Below are 24,221 nucleotides of genomic sequence, written 5' to 3' on the forward strand. Positions count from 1 at the left end.
TCGTTTTCTCGTGTTTAAATATTACTTATGGATAGACTTCATTTTTGTATGAGGGGTCATCTCATCAAGTGTTATGTTAGTCGTAGTATTATAATCTTAATCATTGCTTTATTGAATGAAAATGGGAGTCAGTTAGGCGTGTGCGTGTGATCGAGTGAGGGTTGGTACGAGTAACGTTGACATGGGAGTGGCAATGGCAATGGTAGTCTTGGCCTTTCTTTGATATATTTATTTGTTGTATCTGGTCACAAGTCTGAAGTCACAAGAGCTGGTGTTTTTCATTCAAACTAAATGTTGTAGCAGTAGCAGGGGAAAATCCAATGGGGAAAAAGACCTAGGAGTATTTATTGATAGGAAGCTAAACTTCAAGAAGCAAATTAAAGATGTTCAATCTAAGGCTAGTAAAACACTCGGAATAGTGAAAAGAAATTTCAAGAATCTGAAAACAAAACACATGACTACCATCTACAAGACTATGGTTAGATCAAAGCTGGAATATGCTAACTGCATATGGTATCCGAAGTTTGAGGGAGACAAAGACTGTTTGGAAAGAGTGCAAAGGAGAGCAACAAAACTTATCACACACCTGAAAGACAAAACATACTGTGAGAGATTGAAAGAATTAAATCTCCCGACCTTAGATTACAGGAGAAGAAGGGGAGATATGATCCAAACATATAAAATAGTAAAGGGAATAGACAGGGTAGAGGCAGGATTCCTTAAACCAAACAAGAACATTCAGACACGAGGAAACAGCAAGAAACTGAAAAAAGAACGTTTTAAAACAAATGAAAGAAGGAACTTTTTTTCATCTAGAATTGTAAATAACTGGAATAAACTACAAGAAACCACAGTATCAGCAAAAAATTTGAATAAATTCAAAGCAGAGTTGGAGATAAGCAACACCCTAGGAAACAAGTTCAATTATAAAAATTGGTCCAATCATTAATAGATGAGGAGGAGCGAAGGAGACTACACCAAGTCTAAAAGCTCTATACAGAGGTATCCAGGTAAAAAGGGCCTCGTTTTGAATTATTATTGTTGTTATTTATATTTATAGAATCATTAAACATCCTAAAATCCAAAGAAATTGTTGATTGTTGTTGTAGTTGTAGATCGTCACAATCAGTATTTTAATGATTTGGTTCCTCCCACCTCCTCTTTAAGCTGCTCGTCTTAATTTGTTATTTTGTCTTTGTGCTTTGTGTATTGTAGTTCAAGTTGTAGTTGTAGTTTCGATTTAGGGACGGAGGGACATTGAAACGCTGTGATGATTCACAGAACGCTGTGATGATTCACAGCCCTGTCTGTCTTTAACGTGATTCACAGACATTTTCAAACTTCGCTAATTTCCACATTTATTCACTTTCGAGAATACAAAAACTTTCGTTATGCACACATGGAAATATGAAAAGAAATAAAATTAAATTAATATTATGATAAAATATCACTTATCTACCTAACAAATCAGAGTAGCTTACTATATATTTATATACAAATTACAAATTATTCATGTGGATGGTGTGGCCGAATGGGTTAGCCGTCTGTCTCAGATGGTTTGTCGAAATCGGTGTTTGGTGTTTGATCCCCTTTTGGGCCACTTTTTAAAAAAAAATGATTGATTTATTTTTATTTTTATTAATTTATTTGTTGGCCTTTTATCTAAATTCTAAATAATTGTGCAAGTAATAATTGTCCCACCCCTTTTTTTTTTTTCTTTTTAAATCTTTTTTTTCTCTTTTATTTTCTCTCTGTAAAATTTTGCAAATTGTTGAATTCATCCCCACTCTGTTTTTTTAATTGTTAAATAATTTTTATAAATCAATTTTTAAAGTCTTGCTCAGAAGCAGGCAAAAAGAAAAAAACATTATTTTTAAAATTAAACTGAATTATCTCACTTAGAAACAAATAGCTCCAGAGGCAGCCAAAAGAGTAGAAATAAATAAGTAAATAAAAATAAATTATGAAATAAATTGATAAATCCCACTCATTCAAAAAGCAATCAAATGATTTTTTTAAATAAAAGAAATTGATATAAAGAATTTCTTGTTCAGTCAGAAACAAAATAATCAAAATACTACTGGCGATATTTTTTTTCCGACAGAGACGGCCAGGTATTCATTTTTCACCTGAGTGTGGTGAGAGGATTGGAGTAAAGAGCCTTTTCCAAGGACTCAACTATGCGCTGAGCGAGGCTCGAATCCACGACCTTTCGATCCGAAAGCTAGTGTCATACCACATAGCCGCACAAAAATAGAGGGAAAGGGAGGTGGGGTGAGGTTTGGCGAGAATGTTTTATGGGTTATCTATATTTGTTTATGAATCATGAGATGTAATGACATTATAACAGATGTGTACTGCGTAATATTTTAAAAAAGAGAGTTCTCTCTTAGTTTACGGCAAAATAATTTAAATATTTCTGACTACCAAAAGATAAGTTGCTGGTATTTGTCATTGCTAAAGCTAATTTTTAACCCCGCCCCAACAGCATATCCTTGTGCCTGCCTGTAACTGAAACCAACCAGACGTGTAATCGGTGACCTCCTGATGGCCGCAGGCGACACAGATAAACTCCAAAATCGACTCAGTCTCGGTCAAAAATTGCCTCCTGTTACTCTGAGTAAGACCAGCATTGTAAGTCATTCTTTTTATTACTATTAATGATTGTAAAGATATCAAACCAACATTTATTTTAACATAATTTAATTTATTGAGCTCGATGTACCGATAAGAAATTATGAAACATGCCCTACAAGAGAGACATATTTTTAAATCTAATTTCAGTTTAAAATTTTATATACAGTCTCTCTCATCCTCTCCTCTCATCTCTATCTATCTATCTATCTATCTATCTATCTATCTATCTATCTATCTATCTATCTATCTATCTATATATCTGTCTGTCTGTCTGTCTGTATATTCTATTCTATTCTATCTATCTATATATCTATCCATCTATCTATCTATCTATCTATCTGTCTGTATATTCTATTCTATTCCATTCTATTCTATTTATCTATCTATCTATCTATCTATCTATCTATCTATCTATCTATCTATCTTCTATTCTATTCCATCCATTCTATTCTATCTATCTATCTATCTATCTATCTATCTATCTATCTATCTATCTATCTATCTATCTATCTATCTATCTTCTATCTGTCTGTCTGTCTATCATATCTATTCTATTCTATCTATCTATCTATATATCTATCTATCTATCTATCTATCTATCTATCTATCTATCTATCTATCTATCTATCTGTCTGTATATTCTATTCTATCCCATTCTATTCTATCTATCTATCTATCTATCTATCTATCTATCTATCTATCTATCTATATATCTGTGTGTGGGATATTAGGTTGTCCCAAATTGGACATTTGGATGGATTGGTCTTGAATCTACTCTTGTTCTCTGTTGAATCTATTCCCCCTTTGTCAAAGCTTTTCTTGTATGCTTGTATTGGCGATCAGTCATCTACTCTAAACGTTCTTCATCTTCCTTTTTACTGGTACTGGAGGGACCTTAAAGAGTCTGGAGTGCAGTAAAAACTTTTTTTTTGAAAAACCCAATAAACAAATAACAATCTTCGGCTGCCTTGGAGAATAAAAATATATAAAAATTGAGCTTTTATATAGCGCAATATCCACTAAATGTGCTCAAAGCGCTTTACAAGGGGTCCCTGGTCAACAGCAACACATAACATGTAGGACGGGACATGACGCCTGTTAGGTGATATTACAAATTTTCGGACAAAGACAATGCTGTAAACGGCCAGGTACTCATTTTACACCTGAGTACGGTGAGAGAATGTGAGTAAAGAGCTTTTTCCAAGGACTCAACTATGCGCCGAGAGAGAGGCTCGAACCCAGGACCTTCCGATCCGAAAGCGAGTGTCATAGCACTAGACCACATAGCCGCACTAGAATAATTAACATTTTGATTTTTCTTTTTTGTTTTTGGGGCAGCGTGGCTCAGTGGTTGTACAGTCTTTTTTTATTTGTACCCAAAAGGTACCAAGTTTTTCTAATACCCGCTGCACGGTGTGACCTTGAGCAAGTCACCTTGCCCTAACTTAGTTTGCACTGCTGCGGCTGACGCCTGGGTTATTCCAGTCTTCCCTTGGAACAGACCCTATAGAATAATTTGCCTCACCGGATGAATTAAGGGAATTTTGTGCGGCTATGTGGTCTTGTGGTATGAGACTCGCTTTAGGACCGAAAGGTCCTGGGTTCGAGCCTTGCTTGGTGCATAGTTCTTTGGAAAAGGCTCTTTACTCACATTCTCTCACCGTACTCAGGTATAAAATGAGTACCTGGCCGTTAACAGCGCTGTCTCTGTCCGAAAAAAAATTGTAATATCGCCTCACAAGCATCATATCTGTCCTACATGTTAAGTGTTGATGTTGGCCAGCACCCATTTTAAAGGGCTTTGAGCTCAAATTGTTTTTAGCAGGTCAAAGCCCAAATTTTATATTTATTCTTTTTTTCTGTCTTTGTCTATTCCCCCCCCCCCCCCCCCCCCCCCTCTCACTAGTCTGGCCTAATGACCCTCGTTCCAGTGCTTGTGGCGATGACTACCAAGACGTCCACCCCGCGGTTTGAAGCAGAGGAAGACAAGCCCCCCTGGTGGCCAGAAGACGTGCAGTGGAAAAATCCCAAAGACTGCGGCTATTTGGGTGACCATGTGGTAAGTCAGCATTATGGGTGCAAGAGTGCCAGCTATAGCCGGCCTGCCGGCTGTTTGGATTACCGAAAAAAAATGTCGCCGGCTTTTTTCGATTTGGAATTGATTGATTTTTGTTTTTTTTTGTTTAGGTCCCAACAATCGGGTCGGGTACGTCCATATGATTAAGCGAAACTTTTGAATCACGATGCTACTGTGACTCGGAAGTGATAGTTATATTATTATTAAATTTGAACCGAAATGACGAGGTAAGTCTGTGAATCTTGCAGGCTTTTTCAGATTATATGTCTGGTCATAAGTAGACTTGCAGGCTTTTTGAGGTCCAGTTGCTTGCACCCATGGTCAGCAGCATTTCTACATGATTCAGACCTGCCTAGGACTGAGAAGATTACGTAGAATTATGAAAATTTGGCTCTAATTTTTTTAACAACTTCAGGAGGATTTCTAAGTGATTAAAGTTGATTGAAAATGAAAGTTAACTCTCTCGAGTATTATATGCATGGAAAATCGAACATATTTGTTTGATTTTCAATGAGGGTGAAGTCGAGAGAGTTAATATCAGACAACTTAGTTTTAAGGGTTTTTGAAATATTATTTAATCCTTGTTAATGTTATGTAAAACCCGCAGTGAATGATTAATGTGGATCTTTAGGAGCTATATAAATTCATTATTTATTTATTTATTTATTTATTTATTATTGATTGTGAGGATAAATTGATTATTATTGAAGTTAACTTCATCGTTTAATATTTTCATCTCCTAAAAACTACGAATGTTTCAATTTTCAAGTTGGCAGGTCTCTTTATACATCGAAGACTTGTTATGATGATGATGTATGTGGTCTAGTGGTATGACATTCGCTTTCGAATCAGAAGGTCTTGGGTTCGAGCCTCACTCGGCGCATGGTTGAGTCCTTGGAAAAAGACTCAACTATTATATGCGCTGAGCCGGTCTCGCAGGACCTTCTGATCCTAAAGCAAGAGTCATATCACTAGACCACATAGCCACACAAGAAGATGGGCACTGTGGAATTAAGTTATCAAAATAATGTATCGATACATACGATGTATTAATGTTTGTTTTTTGTTTTTCTTGTTTTTGTCTGAAGAGGGGTTTTGAGCCTGAAACTTTCTCTATTGGATTTTTTGTTCTTCTTCGAAGCTGCTGTTATAATCCATCTGTGTTCATATTATTGTGAAAAGTTAAATTACAATAAATACTATTTTTGCTCTCAAATTCCTATTTTCCGATATTCTGATTTCTTTTTCGGAATGTGGAGGATTGTCAGATCTGAAGGAATCGCATTATCCACTAAATGTGCTCAAAACGCTTTACAAAAGGTCCCTGACCAACAGCAACACATAAACATGTAGAATGAGGCATGACACCTTTAGGCGATCTTACAAACTTTTTTCTGTCAGACAACGCTGTTAACGACCAGGTTCTCGTTTTACACCGGAGTACGATGAGAGAATGTGAGTACTCGCTCGAGTCCAGGACCGTCTGATCTGAAAGCGAGTGTCAGACCACAAAACCACATAGCCGCACAATTCTGATTCCATTTTGGGAATCTGGATGGGGTTCCTAACCTCCCATAGTGGGCAGGGAGGTACATACAGTGTCTTCTATCCCCCTATATCTGTTTTCCAACATGCTTTCTGTCTTTGTCTTGGAATGAGATTACTTGGTCTTGTCCAGGCCCTGGCCGGATACCCTAGCTTGGAAGGAAACAGTCAAATGTATAGTTAGAATTTTGGGAGATGATATTTTTTTCCTTGTAAATCATCTCTTTGTTATGCACTGTATTGTTTTGTTTACATATTATATATGATTGGTACACATTTGAGTGTATTCCTCTTAGTTAGGTGGATGAGACTTTTTAAGTGATCGAAACTAAGTACTTTGATAGTGTGCTCTTGGAATCTACATCTGTTTCCTATTTTAATCAATTCCCCATCGTCTTACCTTTTCTTGGGTGCTTTAATCGTAATTCTTGAACTTTTTACTATCCCATTTTCTTCCTTTTTATGACCTTAATGTGTTGCAAGTGCCGTAAAACCCTTAAAAAACAAAATAAAACAAACCATTTTGGGAATGTAAAGGACTGGCAGATATCTGATAAAGCTGTAACAAATCATTAGGTCAACATCACACAGACACACATACACAAACTCATACACATCCTCTCCATTCCCTCTCTCTCTCTCTCTCTCTCTCATTCTTTCTCTCTCTCTCTCCCCCCCCCCCCCCCCCCCCCCCCCCCCCCCCCCTCTCTCCTTATCTCGCGCCTCTTCTTGCATCCACACTCGACGCCCTTTCCTCACATTAACATTGTTTCCACATTTGACGAACTGTGATATTTTGTAAATTTACATATTTGTGTTTGTGTTTTCTGTCTCCTGACGAAGGCCAAGGGCCGAAACATTGTTTGTTTTGTGTTGTTCCCTTATATATGAGTCACATCTACTCACTTCATTTTTTTTCTCTACAAATCATTATCTTCTCCAGTTGGGCAAACTCCTTCGTAAAGTGATCCACAGTTGTTATTCATATCATGGCGTGGAAGATCTCCTCTGTCGACTCGAGGATGAAGATGTTGATTCGCCTGAAGTGGACATTGACCTGGATGGACACACAGCGTCTCCTGGTTTGTACAAATGATTATTAATAGAACTTAATGGTCTGAACCCCTCTCACATAGAATGCTACATACGTGGGTGCAAGATTTCCAGCTTAATCCAGATTTCAGAATTTTCAGGTACTCATTTTACACCTGAGTATGGTGAGAGAATGTGAGCAAAGAGTCTTTTCCAAGGGCTCCAAATTCATTTTGGTTCACGTTAATGCCCATATAAAACACAATTACTAGAGCATAGTGGACATATACACGCACACACCCCACTCTCACATAGAAAGCTACATGCGTGGGTGCAAGTGCAAGATTTCCAGCTTAATCCAGATTTCAGGTTCTTTGGAAATGGATTTCATTTCTTCAGAGTTTATGTGTGTAGTTTAATATGGGTCTGGATGTGTTATTTAATATGGGTCAGGCCAGGGTCTGGATGTGTTGTTTAATATGGGTCAGGCCAGGGTCTGGATGTGTTGTTTAATATGGGTCAGGCCAGGGTCTGGATGTGTTGTTTAATATGGGTCAGGCCAGGGTCTGGATGTGTTATTTAATATGGGTCAGGCCAGGGTCTGGATGTGTTATTCACTATGGGTTGGGGCCAGGGTCTAGGTGTGTTATTTATATGGGTCAGGCCAGAGTCTAGATGTGTTATTTATATGGGTCAGGCCAGGGTCTGGATGTGTTATTCACTATGGGTTGGGGCTAGGGTCTAGATGTGTTATTTATATGGGTCAGGCCAGGGTCTAGGTGTGTTATTTATATGGGTTGGGGCTAGGGGCTAGATGTGTTATTTATATGGGTCAGGCCAGGGTCTGGATGTGTTATTCACTATGGGTTGGGGCTAGGATCTAGATGTGTTATTTATATGGGTCAGGCCAGGGTCTAGGTGTGTTATTTATATGGGTTGGGGCTAGGGGCTAGATGTGTTATTTATATGGGTCAGGCCAGGGTCTGGATGTGTTATTCACCATGCATTTGGGCTAGGGGCTAGATGTGTTATTTATATGGGTCAGGCCAGGGTCTAGGTGTGTAATTCACTATGCATTTGGGCTAGGGCCTAGATGTGTTATTTATATGGGTCAGGCCAGGGTCTAGGTGTGTTATTTATATGGGTCAGGCCAGAGTCTAGATGTGTTATTTATATGGGTCAGGCCAGGGTCTAGGTGTGTTATTCACTATGGGTTGGGGCTAGGGTCTAGATGTGTTATTTATATGGGTCAGGCCCTGATCTAGGTGTGTTATTATAGGTCACACCCGGGTCTAGGTGTGTTATTATAGGTCACACCCGGGTCTAGGTGTGTTATAGGTCACACCCGGGTCTAGGTGTGTTATTCACTATGGGTTGGGGCTAGGGTCTAGATGTGTTATTTATATGGGTCAGACCCTGGTCTAGGTGTGTTATTATAGGTCACACCCGGGTCTAGGTGTGTTATTATAGGTCACACCCGGGTCTAGGTGTGTTATTCACTATGGGTTGGGGCTAGGGTCTAGATGTGTTATTTATATGGGTCAGACCCTTGTCTAGGTGTGTTATTCACTATAGGTTGGGGCTAGGGTCTAGATGTGTTATTTATATGGGTCAGACCCTGGTCTAGGTGTGTTATTATAGGTCACACCCGGGTCTAGGTGTGTTATGTGATTTAGGTCATGATGTGTTATTCACTATTATTTATCCACTTATGGCCAGGACAGGGTACAGGTTTGTTATTCATTAAGGGTCAGGCCGGGGTTTAAGTGTTATTTATTTATTCAATGTGGGTCAGTTCAAGATTCGTGTGGCCAGAGCTTAATGTATTTTTGTTTTTCAATACGTGTAATGGATCTGAACAAGTGTGTATGAAAGGTGCCAGACAAAGCAAGAAAGAAAAATTCAAGAAAAAAAGAAAACACCCCGAAAAATCAAGTCAACCTTGACTGGGGATCGAATCTCAGACCTTCTGATTACCAGTCAGATGTGATGACATTACACCGGTAATCAGAATGTCTGAGGTTCGATCCTCAGTCGAGGCCGACTGATTTTGTTATGTTTTTTTTTCTTGTATTTTTCTTTCTTGCTTTGTCTGGCACCTTTCATACACACTTGTTCAGATCTTTATCTTACATCCGGTGCCTGCTCCTTAATTTCTTACTAACATGTGTTATGCTGCGTTTTAATCTTACGAGCTCTTATTCAGTTAGAATTAGACATGGGTTGTTAGTACAGGGCTTATTGTGATGGTAAAAGAAAAAAAACACCAAAAAACTTGAGCTTTCTTATATAGCACAATATCCGCTATACATGCTCAAAGTGCTTTCCAAGGGGCCCCTACCCAACAGCAACAAATAACATGGAGAACGAGACATGATGCCTGTATGGCGATATTGTAATTTATTTTCTCCAACAGAGACAACTCTGTTAACAACCAGGTACTCATTTTACACCTGAGTATGGTGAAAGATTGTGAGCAAAGAGTCTTTTCCAAGGGCTCAACTATGCGCCGAGCAAAGCTCGAACTAGGACCTTTCAATTCGAAAGCGATTGTCATACCACTAGAGCACATAGCTGCACAATGGGGTAGAGTAAGGTAGATTACTTAAGTAATTTGGTTAAGCTAGGGCTTCTATGGGGGTCCCGATAGCTCATTTGGTAGGGCACTTACTTCACATGCAAAGGGACCTAGATTGATCCCGGGTGCAGTCGAGATTTTTTCTGACCCCCCTGTTCACTCAGCAGCGAATGGGTAGCTGGGTCTTTTAGCTTTGGCGGAAAGTACTTTTTAATACTAGACAAGCGTCCTATCCAGAGGAAAGCATGCAATTGCTATTGCCCATTTCACGCTATAGAAACTGGGATAAGCTCTGGCTCCATGAGCCTAATTGCTCTGAAGGACTCAGGCCTGCCAACCGTCCCGCATTTGCGCCAAGCCGTCCTTCATTTTTGAAAATTATTTTCTAAAAAAAACCAAAAAAAAACAAACAAAATCGAATCTATAAAAAAAACAAAAAAATCAAAACAGAAAGAATCGAATCTATAAAAAGAAAATAATAATAATAAAAAAACCTCTACTTTATTTACTATGGATTTCAAGTAATTATATGGGGTTCTATCGTTTACGGTTAAAATGGTTTGCGTCGTTAGCATGTTCAGTTCGGTCGGGTGTCCCTCTTTTCATTTTCAAAAGGTTGGCAGGTCTGAGGACTACTTTTTTTTTTATGACTTGTAGTCTGTGATAAGGGTGAGGCTGAGGTCTGTCTTACACAATGGTTGGGCCACAGCTTGGAGTCTTGTGTTCAAAATATAGTCCAAGACATTTTGAATTTGTATTTATTAAACTAAGTTTAACAACCTTTGAGTCACAATTTATTCAGGTATATCAGAATTTTTATATTATTCCACCCCTCTCAATGGAAAACCCTATCATTTCTTAGTAAATACGTAATCGTTGAATATTGCTTTGAATGCGCTGAATAAAAAAATTTATTCAACGCTTACAGAATATTTTCACACATTTTATTGGTGTGATATTAGGTGAAAAAGACAGCTGATTGGTAATTATAAATAATCTTTTGGTGCGCATGAATACAAATCCAATGTTTTTAGTTTTGGGTCAAATTGTCATTCAAGCAGAAGGAGAAAGATACAAATTATGGTGAATAGAAGTACTAATACCATACCATTTGGTTACAAAATATTTAATTATCTTAATTGTAGGGGTGGAATAAACGTATTCTTTCATGTCTTTGTATTTATTAAACTAGTTATATTTTTATCATGCAATAACGCATACTCGCAAGCTCGTTGTTATTGGGCACGATAAAAATAACTGGTTTAATAAATACAAAGAGATGAAAGAGTCTAATAATAATATCCTGAGTGTTGATCCGTTCTTTAATAAATAAATAAATAAATAAATAATTGAGCTTTATATAGCGCAATATCCACTAAATGTGCTCAAAGCGCTTTACAAGGGGTCCCTGGCCAACAGCAACATTTAACATGTAGGACGGGACGTGACGCCTGTTAGGCGATATTACAATTTTTCGGACTAAGACAATGCTGTTAACAGCCAGGTACTCATTTTACACCTGAGTACGGTGAGAGAATGTGAGTAGAGAGTCTTTGTCTGACTTTGACGTGTATTTTCTGTGTCCTCAGAATATGATGGTCCGGTTTTTGTGTGCTGTTTCTGCTTGAAGGAATTTGACAGCCACAAAAGTGTCAGCACCCATCAGCGTGTTTGCCAGGACAAATCTCATCCCATAGAGAATGACGTCGACCCAGAGATTAAGCCACTCAATTTTGTGGTACGCCACACAGTCACTGACAATAGCAATTTGACACCTTCCACTCACAGTCCATTATCTAGCAGTCATCCGGAATTTTCTAGTCAAGATACCCAACCACATCCTGTTTCATTGTCGGTTGTCTTACATCGTCTTCCAGGCCAAGATTTTTCCGTTGAAGAAGTTCAGGAATCAAAAGTTACATCATCATCAGCAGCAGCAGCGTCAACAAGAGCCCTGCCTGCATCTAGAAAAGACGGTGCTAAATCCACGGCTTTTTCCAGACGACAGCAACAGTCGTCGACATCGACATCGTCCTCAGGAAACAAAGTGGTCCCAACTCTTAAAACGCGAAGTCAGAAGAAACTCGATCAGATAATGGAGAGACACTCTCTGAAAAAGTTGATGATTAAAGAGTGCCGTGAATTAAAGGAAGTGCCGAAGACCGGTGCCTGGTGGGTGAACAGGAAGACGCAGAGAAAGCTGAAGTCCCAAGCATGTGTTCACCCCAGTGAAGAATTAACTAAACAGGAATTTCTAAACGGTATGGAACTGTTGTTAAAAAAGGTGAAGTGTGAACAATCTGAAGTGTCATCTTCAAGTGTAAAGAAGGAAGTAGATTTAGACTGTGAAATTATTTCTGTTGAAGGTCCACTGAGTATGAAATTACATCCATTCGTTCAACACAACGCAATCTCCCCCCGGTCGTCCAAGTCATTGATGTCTCAGATGTCCAGGGATGAGTCTTGCCGAAGTGCAAGACGACGAATCAGCAGCTTGTGTTTTGTGGAAGATGAATGGGCTGACCGGGAAGCGATGAATGAAGGGAGAGACCCCAGACAGATGAGTCTACTGACTCTTGGTCTATCGTCACCTCTGGGTCAGAGGATCAAGAAGTTTGTCAAGGTCGAAGGCTCCATGAATGTCGTTAAGGATGTCGAGTTGTCGTGTAGCACGGAGATCAGGGACGAGAGTAAGCTGAGAATCAGAATGTCAGACTTTAAGGTGACTTTCAGGAAAAAATGTCGCGCAACGAGTTGGGTGCACAAGTACAAATTCAACCAATACCAGATCCGTGAATTCAAGCGGCACATGAAGACAGGCCTGACTCGACGAAGTCGATACTTGATGAAGAAGATGAATAATTGTCGCGTGTTGCTGAGGAGAATGACGGAAAGGGATATAGAGTTGTATAACAAGGAGAAGAAGGTTACCATTGCAGAGAATATCGTGGTGGACGACGATTTATGCATCACCCAGATCGATATTCCTGAAGACGGTTTGAAAAATTATCCCCATCCACGATCTGTCCCATCCAATCTTAACCTCGACTCTAACCTTCATCATCCCGGTTACCACTCATCTCTCTCTTCCTCCTCCTCCTCTCACCAATCATCTCCGTTTAGACAACACGATGCATCTCAACCAGCAGACCACTTACCTCACCGCCACCATCAGCAACTGTCATCCCGACCTCCTCACACCCCCCACCCCTACAATCATCATCGTCGACCATTACCGCCATCATCTTCATCATTATTATCTTCATCATTAATTAATAAAGTTTTAACGAATTCCCCCAGGCCTTACCATCTAAACCCTCAATCTTCCAATCACTCCCCCTCTCCTCCCCACATTCCAAACATATTCAGAAATCGTTCAAATTCGAACACTCCGTCTCCGCCTCGACCTCTGCACAGACACAATCGAGACTCGCAGTCAGAATTTAGAAAAGCCTTATCTAGTTTGCAGGGATCTAGTCATCCTAATTCAAATGCCCAGCAGCATCATCATCATCATCGGCAGAATTCTCATCAACTGAAAAATCGTCAGCATCACCATCCTCATCACCATTCGCAAAGCAACAACAATCACCAACATCCTTTTCACAATCAACATAGGCTGGAAGAAGATTCTGGAACAAACTCGCCGGTGTCTGGGTTTACCGCAGGAGTGATCATCACGGAACGTCGACCACACCAACCACAACATCATCATCATCATCATCAACAACAACAGCCTGCCATTTCAAACATAAACAATCGGAGAAAACAGCGGATGAATCAAGTTCGGTGTGATGATTCTTTGGATGAAGTTGCATCGAGAAATTCTCAGCATCACCCTCCTTCTTGTAGTAACAAAAGCGCGAGAGGCAAAGAGTCATTTATTAATCTGGCCGACAGAACCTCTTCAAGTAACTCAAACAGCCAATCTAAACCCTCAGCACATTTGCCAGGTAAGCCTCATCCTTCCGACAGAAACAGCCATTTCGTTAAACTCGGTGGCAAAAGTTCATTTTCAAATCCTTCTACATCTTCCAAGTCATCATCATCATCATCATTTCTGTCGTCATCATCATCATCATCGTTATCATCATCATCATCATCTTCATTGCCACAAGGGAGGCAATCCGGTCAAAGTAATACAAATCGAAAGACTGAGGGGGATTCCTCACAAATGTCTAATTTTGAATACTTTTCTATACATCAAGGCAGGATCACCTCAGTTCACTCATTGTCAACCAACAATCGTCAAACGACTCGCAATGAATGTCAAAACTCTTCAGGTGTAAACGTTTCGTCACCTCATTCTTCCATTCCCAAACTATCTCATCCAGCTCCTAGCAAAACGCAAAATAGGAACGGATCTTCTGTTATTAAACAGACGCATCATCAACATTCTCAGCAGCTACAGCATCAAGAAAACACAAATTTAAACAAACAACGAAGACAACAGGAGCAGCAATCACAGAGGCAGCATCCATCTTTCAATACAAATTCGAATAGCCATTGTAAAACGAATGCTCCAAACCCTCATAGAACACCAAATCAACAACAACAACAACAACAACAACCACACCATCCATCGTTGAACAACTTGAACAATTCGTCAAGGCAACAACAGAAATCTGGAGACCGTCCTGTGACAAATGCCAACCCTGAGCAGAAGTCCAAGAGGGATTTCCACAGACCTGGCCCTAGAAGCTTCCAGATGTCTCAGTTGGGTATCAGACCTCCTGCTCGTGCGTCGTCTTTGTTCACGAAGGAGCAAGCGGGTAATGCTCAGGATGACGATGTGATGGAAGTCATTTGCATTGATGATTGAGTTCAGAGAAAGTCCATTTGAAGAGCTAAAAGTACCCAAGTTAAGGGAAGTTAGTTTTCAAAAAATGGAGGTTAACTCACTCAATCCTGGAGATTTTTGCTACTTTTCAAAATTGGAAAAAAATGTATTACAAGTGAGCATGTGCATAGAGAGTTTTATTCAAATATCATTAACATGTAAAAACTAAAAAACATTAGCTTTGATACTACGCCTATAATTTGTCTCAGAAAAATGTAATAAATAGGCATGGGGTAAAAGAACCTGGGTAAACTACGGATGTAGTCGGTGTTAGGGTTGAGTGAGTTAAAATTTGGATTAGGCTATATAGAGTATTTTTTTTTAAATGTATTGAGATAGGGGACTTTGATTGTGTTTATCATAAAAATAATTGTTGAGTGAACCGAGGTGATTATGCTTTATCTCACTCAACAACCCTAACACCGACCATATCCGTAGTTTAGCCGGGTTACTTTTACCCCATGCCTATTTATTATTACATTTTTCTGACACAAATTACAGGTATTATCAAAGCTAATGTTTTTAGTTTTTATATGTTAATGATAGTTGAAGGCAACTGTCTATGTACATGCTTATTTTTAATACATTTTTTTCCAATTTTGAAAAGTAGCAAAAATCTCTGGGATTGAGTGAGTTCAGTTTATCACTGATTGGATAAAAATCATGAAACTGTGACTTTTAGTATTGAGGTCTCCAATTGACAGTTGATTACAATTACAAAAAAAGTCGATTTTTATTGTCGATTGGTTGAAATTACAAAGAAAATCATTATTTATTGATATTTTATCGCCATTAAAAAAAAAAATGTCGATTTTTATTGGTGATTGATTACAAAGAAATTCAATTATATTTGCAGTTCATTACAAAGAATGTCAAAGGTATTAGCAATTTATTACAGAAAATGTCGATTTTCACTGACCACTGATCACAAAGAAAGTCAAATATGTTGACTGAGTGGGGTTCCCGACCTCCCATAGTGGGCAGTGACGTACTTGCTGTGTCTTCTATCCCCCTATACCTGTTTTCCAATTGCTTTCTGTCTTTGTCTTGAAATGAAATTACTTGGTTTTGTCCTGACCCTAGCTGGAGTCCTTGGCTGGGAGAGAAACAGTCGAATGTATAGTTATAGTTTTGGGAGATGATATATTTTTTTTCCTTGTAAATCATCTCTTTGTTATGGACTGGTATTATTTTTTTTATTTTTAACATATGATTTGTAAATATTTGAGTGTATTCCTCTTAGTGGGAGCTTGAGCCAGTGCCTGGATGAGACTTTCAGGTAATCTCAAACTAAGTACACTGATAGTGTACTCTTGGAATCTACACTTGTTCCCTATTTGAATCAATTCCCCTTTGTCTTACTTTTTCCTCAAGTCCTTTTACTGTAAATCTAGAATGTTTTCACTATCCAATTTTCTTCCTTTTCACTGGTGATGATATGACCTAATGTGTTGCAAGTGCCGTAAAACCCACAAATGTGTGAGGCTGGCTAAGAAAATCCGAAAGATGCGGCAAGCTTCGTTTTGAGATATGAGCCAAGATCGAAGATAAAGTGTTTCCCATAGCAACAAATTTTATTCAGAAAGAAATTCATAACTTGGGTTCTAATAGACATAGACAGAAAATTCAAAGTGGTAAATGTTCAGAAAGATGTGGTCTACACCACTGCATATATAACTAACTCAATTTATGAAATCTGCGCATCTTTCCGGGTTTCCTCAGCCAGCCACACATATGTTAATCGTTGGCTTCGAAGGGTCTTGACAATTTCATTGTATATAAAGGCTTTGAGGTGAGATATATCTCAAAACTATAATACTCAATGTATAGTGATAAGAGGCTGCTAGAAGCTGTGGGCTGGAAAAAGTAATAAACAAAAATGAATAAAACAGTTTCAAAATAGAACACAATACCGAACACGGAACGTTTTGGGCTCAAAACTCTTCTTCAGCCCACGACAAAAAGCAAAGAAAACATAAATACATAACTAAAAAACCAGATCAACGACAGGGAAATATTCGGCTGTGTGGTCTAGTGGTATGACACTCGCTTCCGGATCGGAAGATCCTGGTTTCGAGCCTCGCTCGGCGCATTGTTGAGTCCTTAGAAAAGGCTCTTTACTCACATTCTCTCATCGTACTCAGGTATAAGATGAGTACCTTGCCGTTAACAGCGTTGTCTTTGTCAGAAAAAGATTGTAATATCGCTTAACTGGTGTCATGTCCCGTCCTACATGTTAAGTATTGCTGTTGGCCAGGGACCTCTTGTAAAGTGTTTTGAGCATGTTTAGTGGATATTGCGCTATATAAAAGCTCAATTAAAAAAAGAATAATTTAAAATTAGATATTCAGTACATCCTCTCTTTAGAAAAATCTTGCAAAATCTCTTATGTTTTCATTGGGGTTTTTTTGTCTGTGGCTGAAGAATGCTTTGAGTCCGAAACGTTCCGTGTTTGGTATCTTGTTCTTTTTTTGAAACTGTTATGTTCATTTTTTAGAATTTATTACTTCATACTTAATGTACCCAGAATGAGTTGAAATTTCAAGGGAGTAGTTACAGTTCAAAGGATTTATTGATATGAACTTAACAGTACATGAGTTACTTTGAAATAATTTGACCTGGTAAACTCTTACAGGCGTGGATCCTTAGCTTGGAGGGAAACAGTCAAATGTATAGGTGTAGTTTGTTTTTTTTTCCCCTTGTAAACCATCTATCTGTCTGTTATGTACTGTTAGATTTTCTGTGTAAACGTTTTGAATATAATTTTCTTGGTGAGATCCCGTGTTTGCGTCTGGATGAGACTTTTAGGTGATCTCAAACTAAGTAGACTGACAGTGTGCTCTTGGACTTGGAATCTACATCTGTTCCCTATTTGTATCATTTTGCTGTAAAACCCTTAACTCACTCAACCCTAAAACCGACTATATCCATAGTTTACCCGGGGTTACTTTTACCCCATGCCTATTTATTACATTTTTTTCTGAGACAAATTATATGCGTAGTATCAAAGCTAATGTTTTTTTCTTTTTACATGTTAATGGTAGTTGAATAAAACTATCTATCCACATGCTCATTTTAATACATTTTTTTCCAATTTTTACAAGTAGCAAAAATCTCTAGGATTGAGTGAGTTAAAAACAAACAAACAAACAGACCTTTATCTTATACTAAGCCTGCTCCTTAATTTATCTTTTACATCATATTGTCTTTCTGGGTGGGGATCCTGACCTCCCATAGTGGGCAGAGAGGTACGTGGTGTGTCTTCTATCCCCCCATACCCGTTTTCCAATTGTTTCCTGTCATTGTCTTGGAATGAGATTACTTAGTTTTGTCCTGATCCTTGCCGGAGTTCCTTGGCTGGGAGGGAAACAGTCGAATGTATAGTTATAGTTTTGGGAGATGATATTTTTTTCCCTTGTAAATCATCTCTCTGTTATGCATTGTATTATGTTTAGTTTACATATTATATTATATGATTTGTATACATTTGAGTGTATTCCTCTTAGTTGGGACCTGTGCTTGTGTCTGGATAAGACTTTTAGGTGATCTCAAACTAAGTACTTTGATGGTGTGCTCTCGGAATCTACATCTGTTTCCTATTTGAACCAATTCCCCTTTGTCTCACCTTTTCTTTTGTGCTTTAATTGTAATTCTAGAACTTTTTACTATCCCATTTTCTTCCTTTTTACTGGCGCTGATATGACCTTAATGTGTTGCAAGCGCCGTAAAACCCTTAAAAACAAAACAAAACAAAAAGTAGCAAAAATCTCTAGGATTGAGTGAGTTAAAAACAAACAAACAGACCTTTATCTTATACTAAGCCTGCTCTCTTTACATCATATTGTATTTAAAGTAGCCTGTGAAGAGTCTGCTGAGCACTGTTTACGATCAAAAGCATGACAATACACATCATCAAAACAATGACAATAAACATCATCGAAACAATGACAATACACATCATCGAAACAATGACAATACACATCATCAAAACAATGACAATAAACATCATCGAAACAATGACAATACACATCATCGAAACAATGACAATACACATCATCAAAACAATGACAATACACATCAAAACAATGACAATACACATCATCAAAACAATGACAATACACATCAAAACAATGACAATACACATCATCAAAACCATGACAATACACATCATCAAAACAATGACAATACACATCATCAAGTGACACTACACATCATCGAAACTATGACAATACACATCATCGAAACAATGTCAATACACATCATCTAAATCATGACAATATACATCATCGAAATAATGACAATACACATCATCGAAACAATGACAATACACATCATCAAAACAATGACAATACACATCATCGAAACAATGACAATACACATCATCAAAACAATGACAATACACATCATCGAAACAATGACAATACACATCATCAAAACAATGACAATACACATCATCGAAACAATGACAATACACATCATCAAAACAATGACAATACACATCATCGAAACCATGACAATACACATCATCGAAACAATGACAATACACATCATCGAAACAATGACAATGCACATCATCGAAACAATGACAATACACATCATCGAAACAATGACAATACACATCATCGAAACAATGACAATACACATCATCGAAACAATGACAATACACATCATCGAAACAATGACAATGCACATCGTCAAAACAATGACAATACACATCATCAATACACACATCATCAAAACCATGACAATACACATCATCAATACACACATCATCAAATTCATGACAATACACATCAAAACTATGACAATACACATCATCAAAACAATGACAATACACATCATCAATACACACATGATCAAAACCATGACAATACACATCATCAATACACACATCATCAAATTCATGACAATACACATCAAAACAATGACAATACACATCATCAAAACAATGACAATACATATCATCGAAACAATGACAATACACTTCATCAAAACAATGACAATACACATAGGAATGAGAATGTGTAACTGATAATGCCTTTGTCAACAGGAAGAACACACATTGGAACATGGGTAGGACAGGTCTTTGCTGCATCTCATCGTCATATTCACAGGTCTCACCACATCCCCCTTTTTCCATTGTCTTGAAAGTCCAGGATTGACTTAACCACACTCCCTGGATAACGACATAACATAATTTTCAGGTCCCTGAGCGATGCGTTATCCAGAGGTTGCACTGTATATTTTATCGTGCGATTTAAACTTTATAATTTATTCTGTTTTGGGTAATGGGATTCAATAGTCTGATGTCACATCCGTCCAGCAACCAGCAGCTTGGTTCTAAACAAAGGAAATCGGTACTTTTTTATTCTTCATGCTGGCTAGAACTTTTTCACATATCATGTTATCAGAATGTATAAAAGTCAAAACATGATCAGATTCAAAATGTTTTTCTCCTCTGGATACTTTTATGCTCGTCTGAGAAGTATTTTATAAGGGTGAACGTCATTGTTCCGATTGTTTAGAACCAGTTACTAAGTTACTATGCATCAATACGTGGGAAGTGACATCACGGCTTTTGGACCCTATTGCATCATATGAACATGACACCATTTTTTTTGAGTGATATGTTTATGTTTATGTTTCCCATTATGTCCAAAGTGTTTATGTTTATGTTTATGTTTCCCATTATGTCCAAAGTGTCAGCGTAACATTAACTTGAATAAAATGTAAAAAATCTGTATAGAAGTAATATATTATTATTCTCGTTTGATTTACTATTCAGCTTTCTGGGTGGGGTTCCTGACCTCCCATAGTGGGCAGGGAGGTACTTGCTGTGTCTTCTATCCCCCAATCTGTTTTCCAACTTGCTTGCTGTCTTTGTCTTGGAATGAGGTTACTTAGTTTTGTCCTGGCCCTTGCTGGGAATCTGGATCTGTTCCCTATTTGAACCAACTCTTTTCTTTGGTGCTTTAATTATAATTCTTTTTACTATCCCATTTTCTTCCTTTTTACTGTCATATGACCTAAAATGTGCTGCAAGCGCCGTAAAACTCTTTAAAAAATAAAACATAAACATGTGATGAGGGAAAGTCAAATGCATAGTTATTGTTTTGGGAGATGATATTTTTTTCCTTGTAAATCATCTCTCTGTTATGTATATTATATTTGTTATTTTTAATGTATAATTTAAGCATTTGAGTGTATTCCTCTTTGTTGGATTCTGTACTTGTGTCCGGATGAGACTTTAAGGTGGTCTCAAACTAAGTATATTGATGGTATGCTCTTGGATTCTACATCTCATCCCTATTTGTTCCCAGTTCCCCTTTGTCTTACCTTTTCTTTGGTGCTTTAATTATAATTCTTTTTACTATCCCATTTTCTTCCTTTTTACTGGCGTGATATGACCTTAATGTGTTGCAAGCGCCGTGAAACCCTTAAAATCAAAACAAACAAACAATGTGCAGAATTGAATCTTGCAAAGTGAAAATAATTTGGAATAATGTCCAGCTTTAGTTTGAAGTACGAATAGTAAAAGTAATACTATTTGTTCTTACGTACGGCAAGACAGGTGATGATATTTGTCCTTAAGGACGAATACGGCTACCTCATATGGGGCATGAAACATGGGGGCTCCTTCGGTAAAAAATTAAAAAAAAAATAAAAATAATAATAATTGAGCTTTATATAGTGCAATATCCACTAAATGTGCTCAAAGCGCTTTACAAGGTGTCCCTGGTTAACAGCTACATTTGTGTATCGGTGGTATCTTTAGGTTTAATTAAAATGGCCCCACACAACATTTGTGTATCGGTGGTATCTTTAGGTGTAATTAAAATGGCCCCACACAACATTTGTGTATTGGTGGTGTCTTTAGGTGTAATTAAAATGGCCTCACACAACATTTGTGTATTGGTGGTGTCTTTAGGTGTAATTAAAATGGCCCCACACAACATTTGTGTATTGGTGGTGTCTTTAGGTTTAATTAAAATGGCCCCACACAACATTTGTGTATTGGTGGTATCTTTAGGTGTAATTAAAATGGCCCCACACAACATTTGTGTATTGGTGGTGTCTTAGGTTTAATTAAAATGGCCCCACACAACATTTGTGTATTGGTGGTATCTTTAGGTTTAATTAAAATGGCCCCACACAACATTTGTGTATTGGTGGTGTCCTTAGGTTTAATTAAAATGGCCCCACACAACATTTGTGTATTGGTGGTATCCTTAGGTTTAATTAAAATGGCCCCACACAACATTTGTGTATTGGTGGTATCTTTAGGTTTAATCAAAATGGCCCCACACAACATTTGTGTATTGGTGGTATCCTTAGGTTTAATTAAAATGGCCCCACACAACATTTGTGTATTGGTGGTGTCTTTAGGTTTAATTAAAATGGCCCCACACACCATTTGTGTATTGGTGGTATCCTTAGGTTTAATTAAAATGGCCCCAACACCATTTGTGTATTGGTGGTATCTTTAGGTTTAATTAAAATGGCCCCATACAACATTTGTGTATTGGTGGTGTCCTTAGGTTTAATTAAAATGGCCCCACCCAACATATGTGTATTGGTGGTGTCTTAGGTTTAATTAAAATGGCCCCACACAACATTCGTGTATTGGTGGTATCCTTAGGTTTAATTAAAATGGCCCCACACAACATTTGTGTATTGGTGGTGTCTTAAGGTTTAATTAAAATGGCCCCACACAACATTTGTGTATTGGTGGTGTCCTTAGGTTTAATTAAAATGGCCCCACACAACATTTGTGTATTGGTGGTGTCTTAGGTTTAATTAAAATGGCCCCACACAACATTTGTGTATTGGTGGTATCCTTAGGTTTAATTAAAATGGCCCCACACAACATTTGTGTATTGGCGGTATCTTTAGGTTTAATTAAAATGGCCCCACACAACATTTGTGTATTGGTGGTGTCTAAGGTTTAATTAAAATGGCCCCACACACCATTTGTGTATTGGTGGTGTCTTAGGTTTAATTAAAATGGCCCCACACAACATTTGTGTACTGGTGGTATCCTTAGGTGTAATTAAAATGGCCCCACACACCATTTGTGTATTGGTGGTATCCTTAGGTTTAATTAAAATGGCCCCACACAACATTTGTGTTGTGGTAGTGTCTTTAGGTGTAATTAAAATGGCCCCAAACACCATTTGTGTATTGGTGGTGTCTTTAGGTTTAATTAAAATGGCCCCACACACCCTTTGTGTATTGGTGGTGTCCTTAGGTTTAATTAAAATGGCCCCACACACCATTTGTGTATTGGTGGTGTCTTTAGGTTTAATTAAAATGGCCCCACACAACATTTGTGTATTGGTGGTATCCTGAGGTTTAATTAAAATGGCCCCACACAACATTTGTGTATTGGTGGTATCCTTAGGTTTAATTAAAATGGCCCCACACAACATTTGTGTATTGGTGGTATCTTTAGGTTTAATTAAAATGGCCCCACACAACATTTGTGTATTGGTGGTATCCTTTGGTTTAATTAAAATGGCCCCACACAACATTTGTGTATTGGTGGTGTCTTTAGGTTTAATTAAAATGGCCCCACACAACATTTGTGTATTGGTGGTGTCTTTAGCTTTAGGTTTAATTAAAATGGCCCCACACAACATTTGTGTATCGGTGGTATCTTTAGGTTTAATTAAAATGGCCCCACACAACATTTGTGTATTGGTGGTATCTTTAGGTTTAATAAAAATGGCCCCGCACAACATTTGTGTATTGGTGGTGTCCTTAGGTTTAATTAAAATGGCCCCACACACCATTTGTGTATTGGTGGTATCTTTAGGTTTAATTAAAATGGCCTCACACAACATTTGTGTATTGGTGGTGTCCTTAGGTTTAATTAAAATGGCCCCACACACCATTTGTGTATTGGTGGTATCCTTAGGTTTAATTAAAATGACCCCACACAACATTTGTGTATTGGTGGTGTCCTTAGGTTTAATCAAAATGGCCCCACACAACATTTGTGTATTTGTGGTATCCTTAGGTTTAATTAAAATGGCCCCACACAACATTTGTGTATTGGTGGTGTCCTTAGGTTTAATTAAAATGGCCCCACACAACATTTGTGTATTGGTGGTATCCTTATGTTTAATTAAAATGGCCCCACACAACATTTGTGTATTGGTGGTATCTTTAGGTGTAATTAGAATGGCCCCACACAACATTTGTGTATTGGTGGTGTCCTTAGGTTTAATTAAAATGGCCCCACACAACATTTGTGTATTGGTGGTATCCTTAGTTTTAATTAAAATGGCCCCACACAACATTTGTGTATTGGTGGTATCTTTAGGTGTAATTAGAATGGCCCCACACAACATTTGTGTATTGGTGGTGTCTTTAGGTTTAATTAAAATGGCCCCACACAACATTTGTGTATTGGTGGTGTCTTTAGGTGTAATTAGAATGGCCCCACACAACATTTGTGTATTGGTGGTGTCTTTAGGTTTAATTAAAATGGCCCCACACATTTCTACTCA

At 38.0% G+C, this 24,221-nt stretch overlaps 1 protein-coding gene across 1 annotated transcript in view; it reads left to right on the forward strand.

Moving 5' to 3' along the window:
* Positions 1-20,461, forward strand: part of LOC144975268 (uncharacterized) — a 20,966-nt gene extending 505 nt beyond the window's left edge. Inside the window, exons 2-5 of the mRNA XM_078919197.1 lie at positions 2,489-2,634; positions 4,544-4,696; positions 7,203-7,341; positions 11,459-20,461. Of these exons, the coding sequence (XP_078775323.1) occupies positions 2,548-2,634; positions 4,544-4,696; positions 7,203-7,341; positions 11,459-14,691 (3,612 nt within the window). The 5' untranslated portion in view covers positions 2,489-2,547 and the 3' untranslated portion in view covers positions 14,692-20,461. The remainder of the gene's footprint in view (positions 1-2,488; positions 2,635-4,543; positions 4,697-7,202; positions 7,342-11,458) is intronic.
* Positions 20,462-24,221: the final 3,760 nt, after the last annotated feature.

Source organism: Berghia stephanieae, chromosome 6, assembly GCF_034508935.2.
Source record: "Berghia stephanieae isolate SIO BIC M18660-M18661 chromosome 6, UCSD_Bste_1.3, whole genome shotgun sequence".
Classification (NCBI taxonomy): domain Eukaryota; kingdom Metazoa; phylum Mollusca; class Gastropoda; order Nudibranchia; family Aeolidiidae; genus Berghia; species Berghia stephanieae.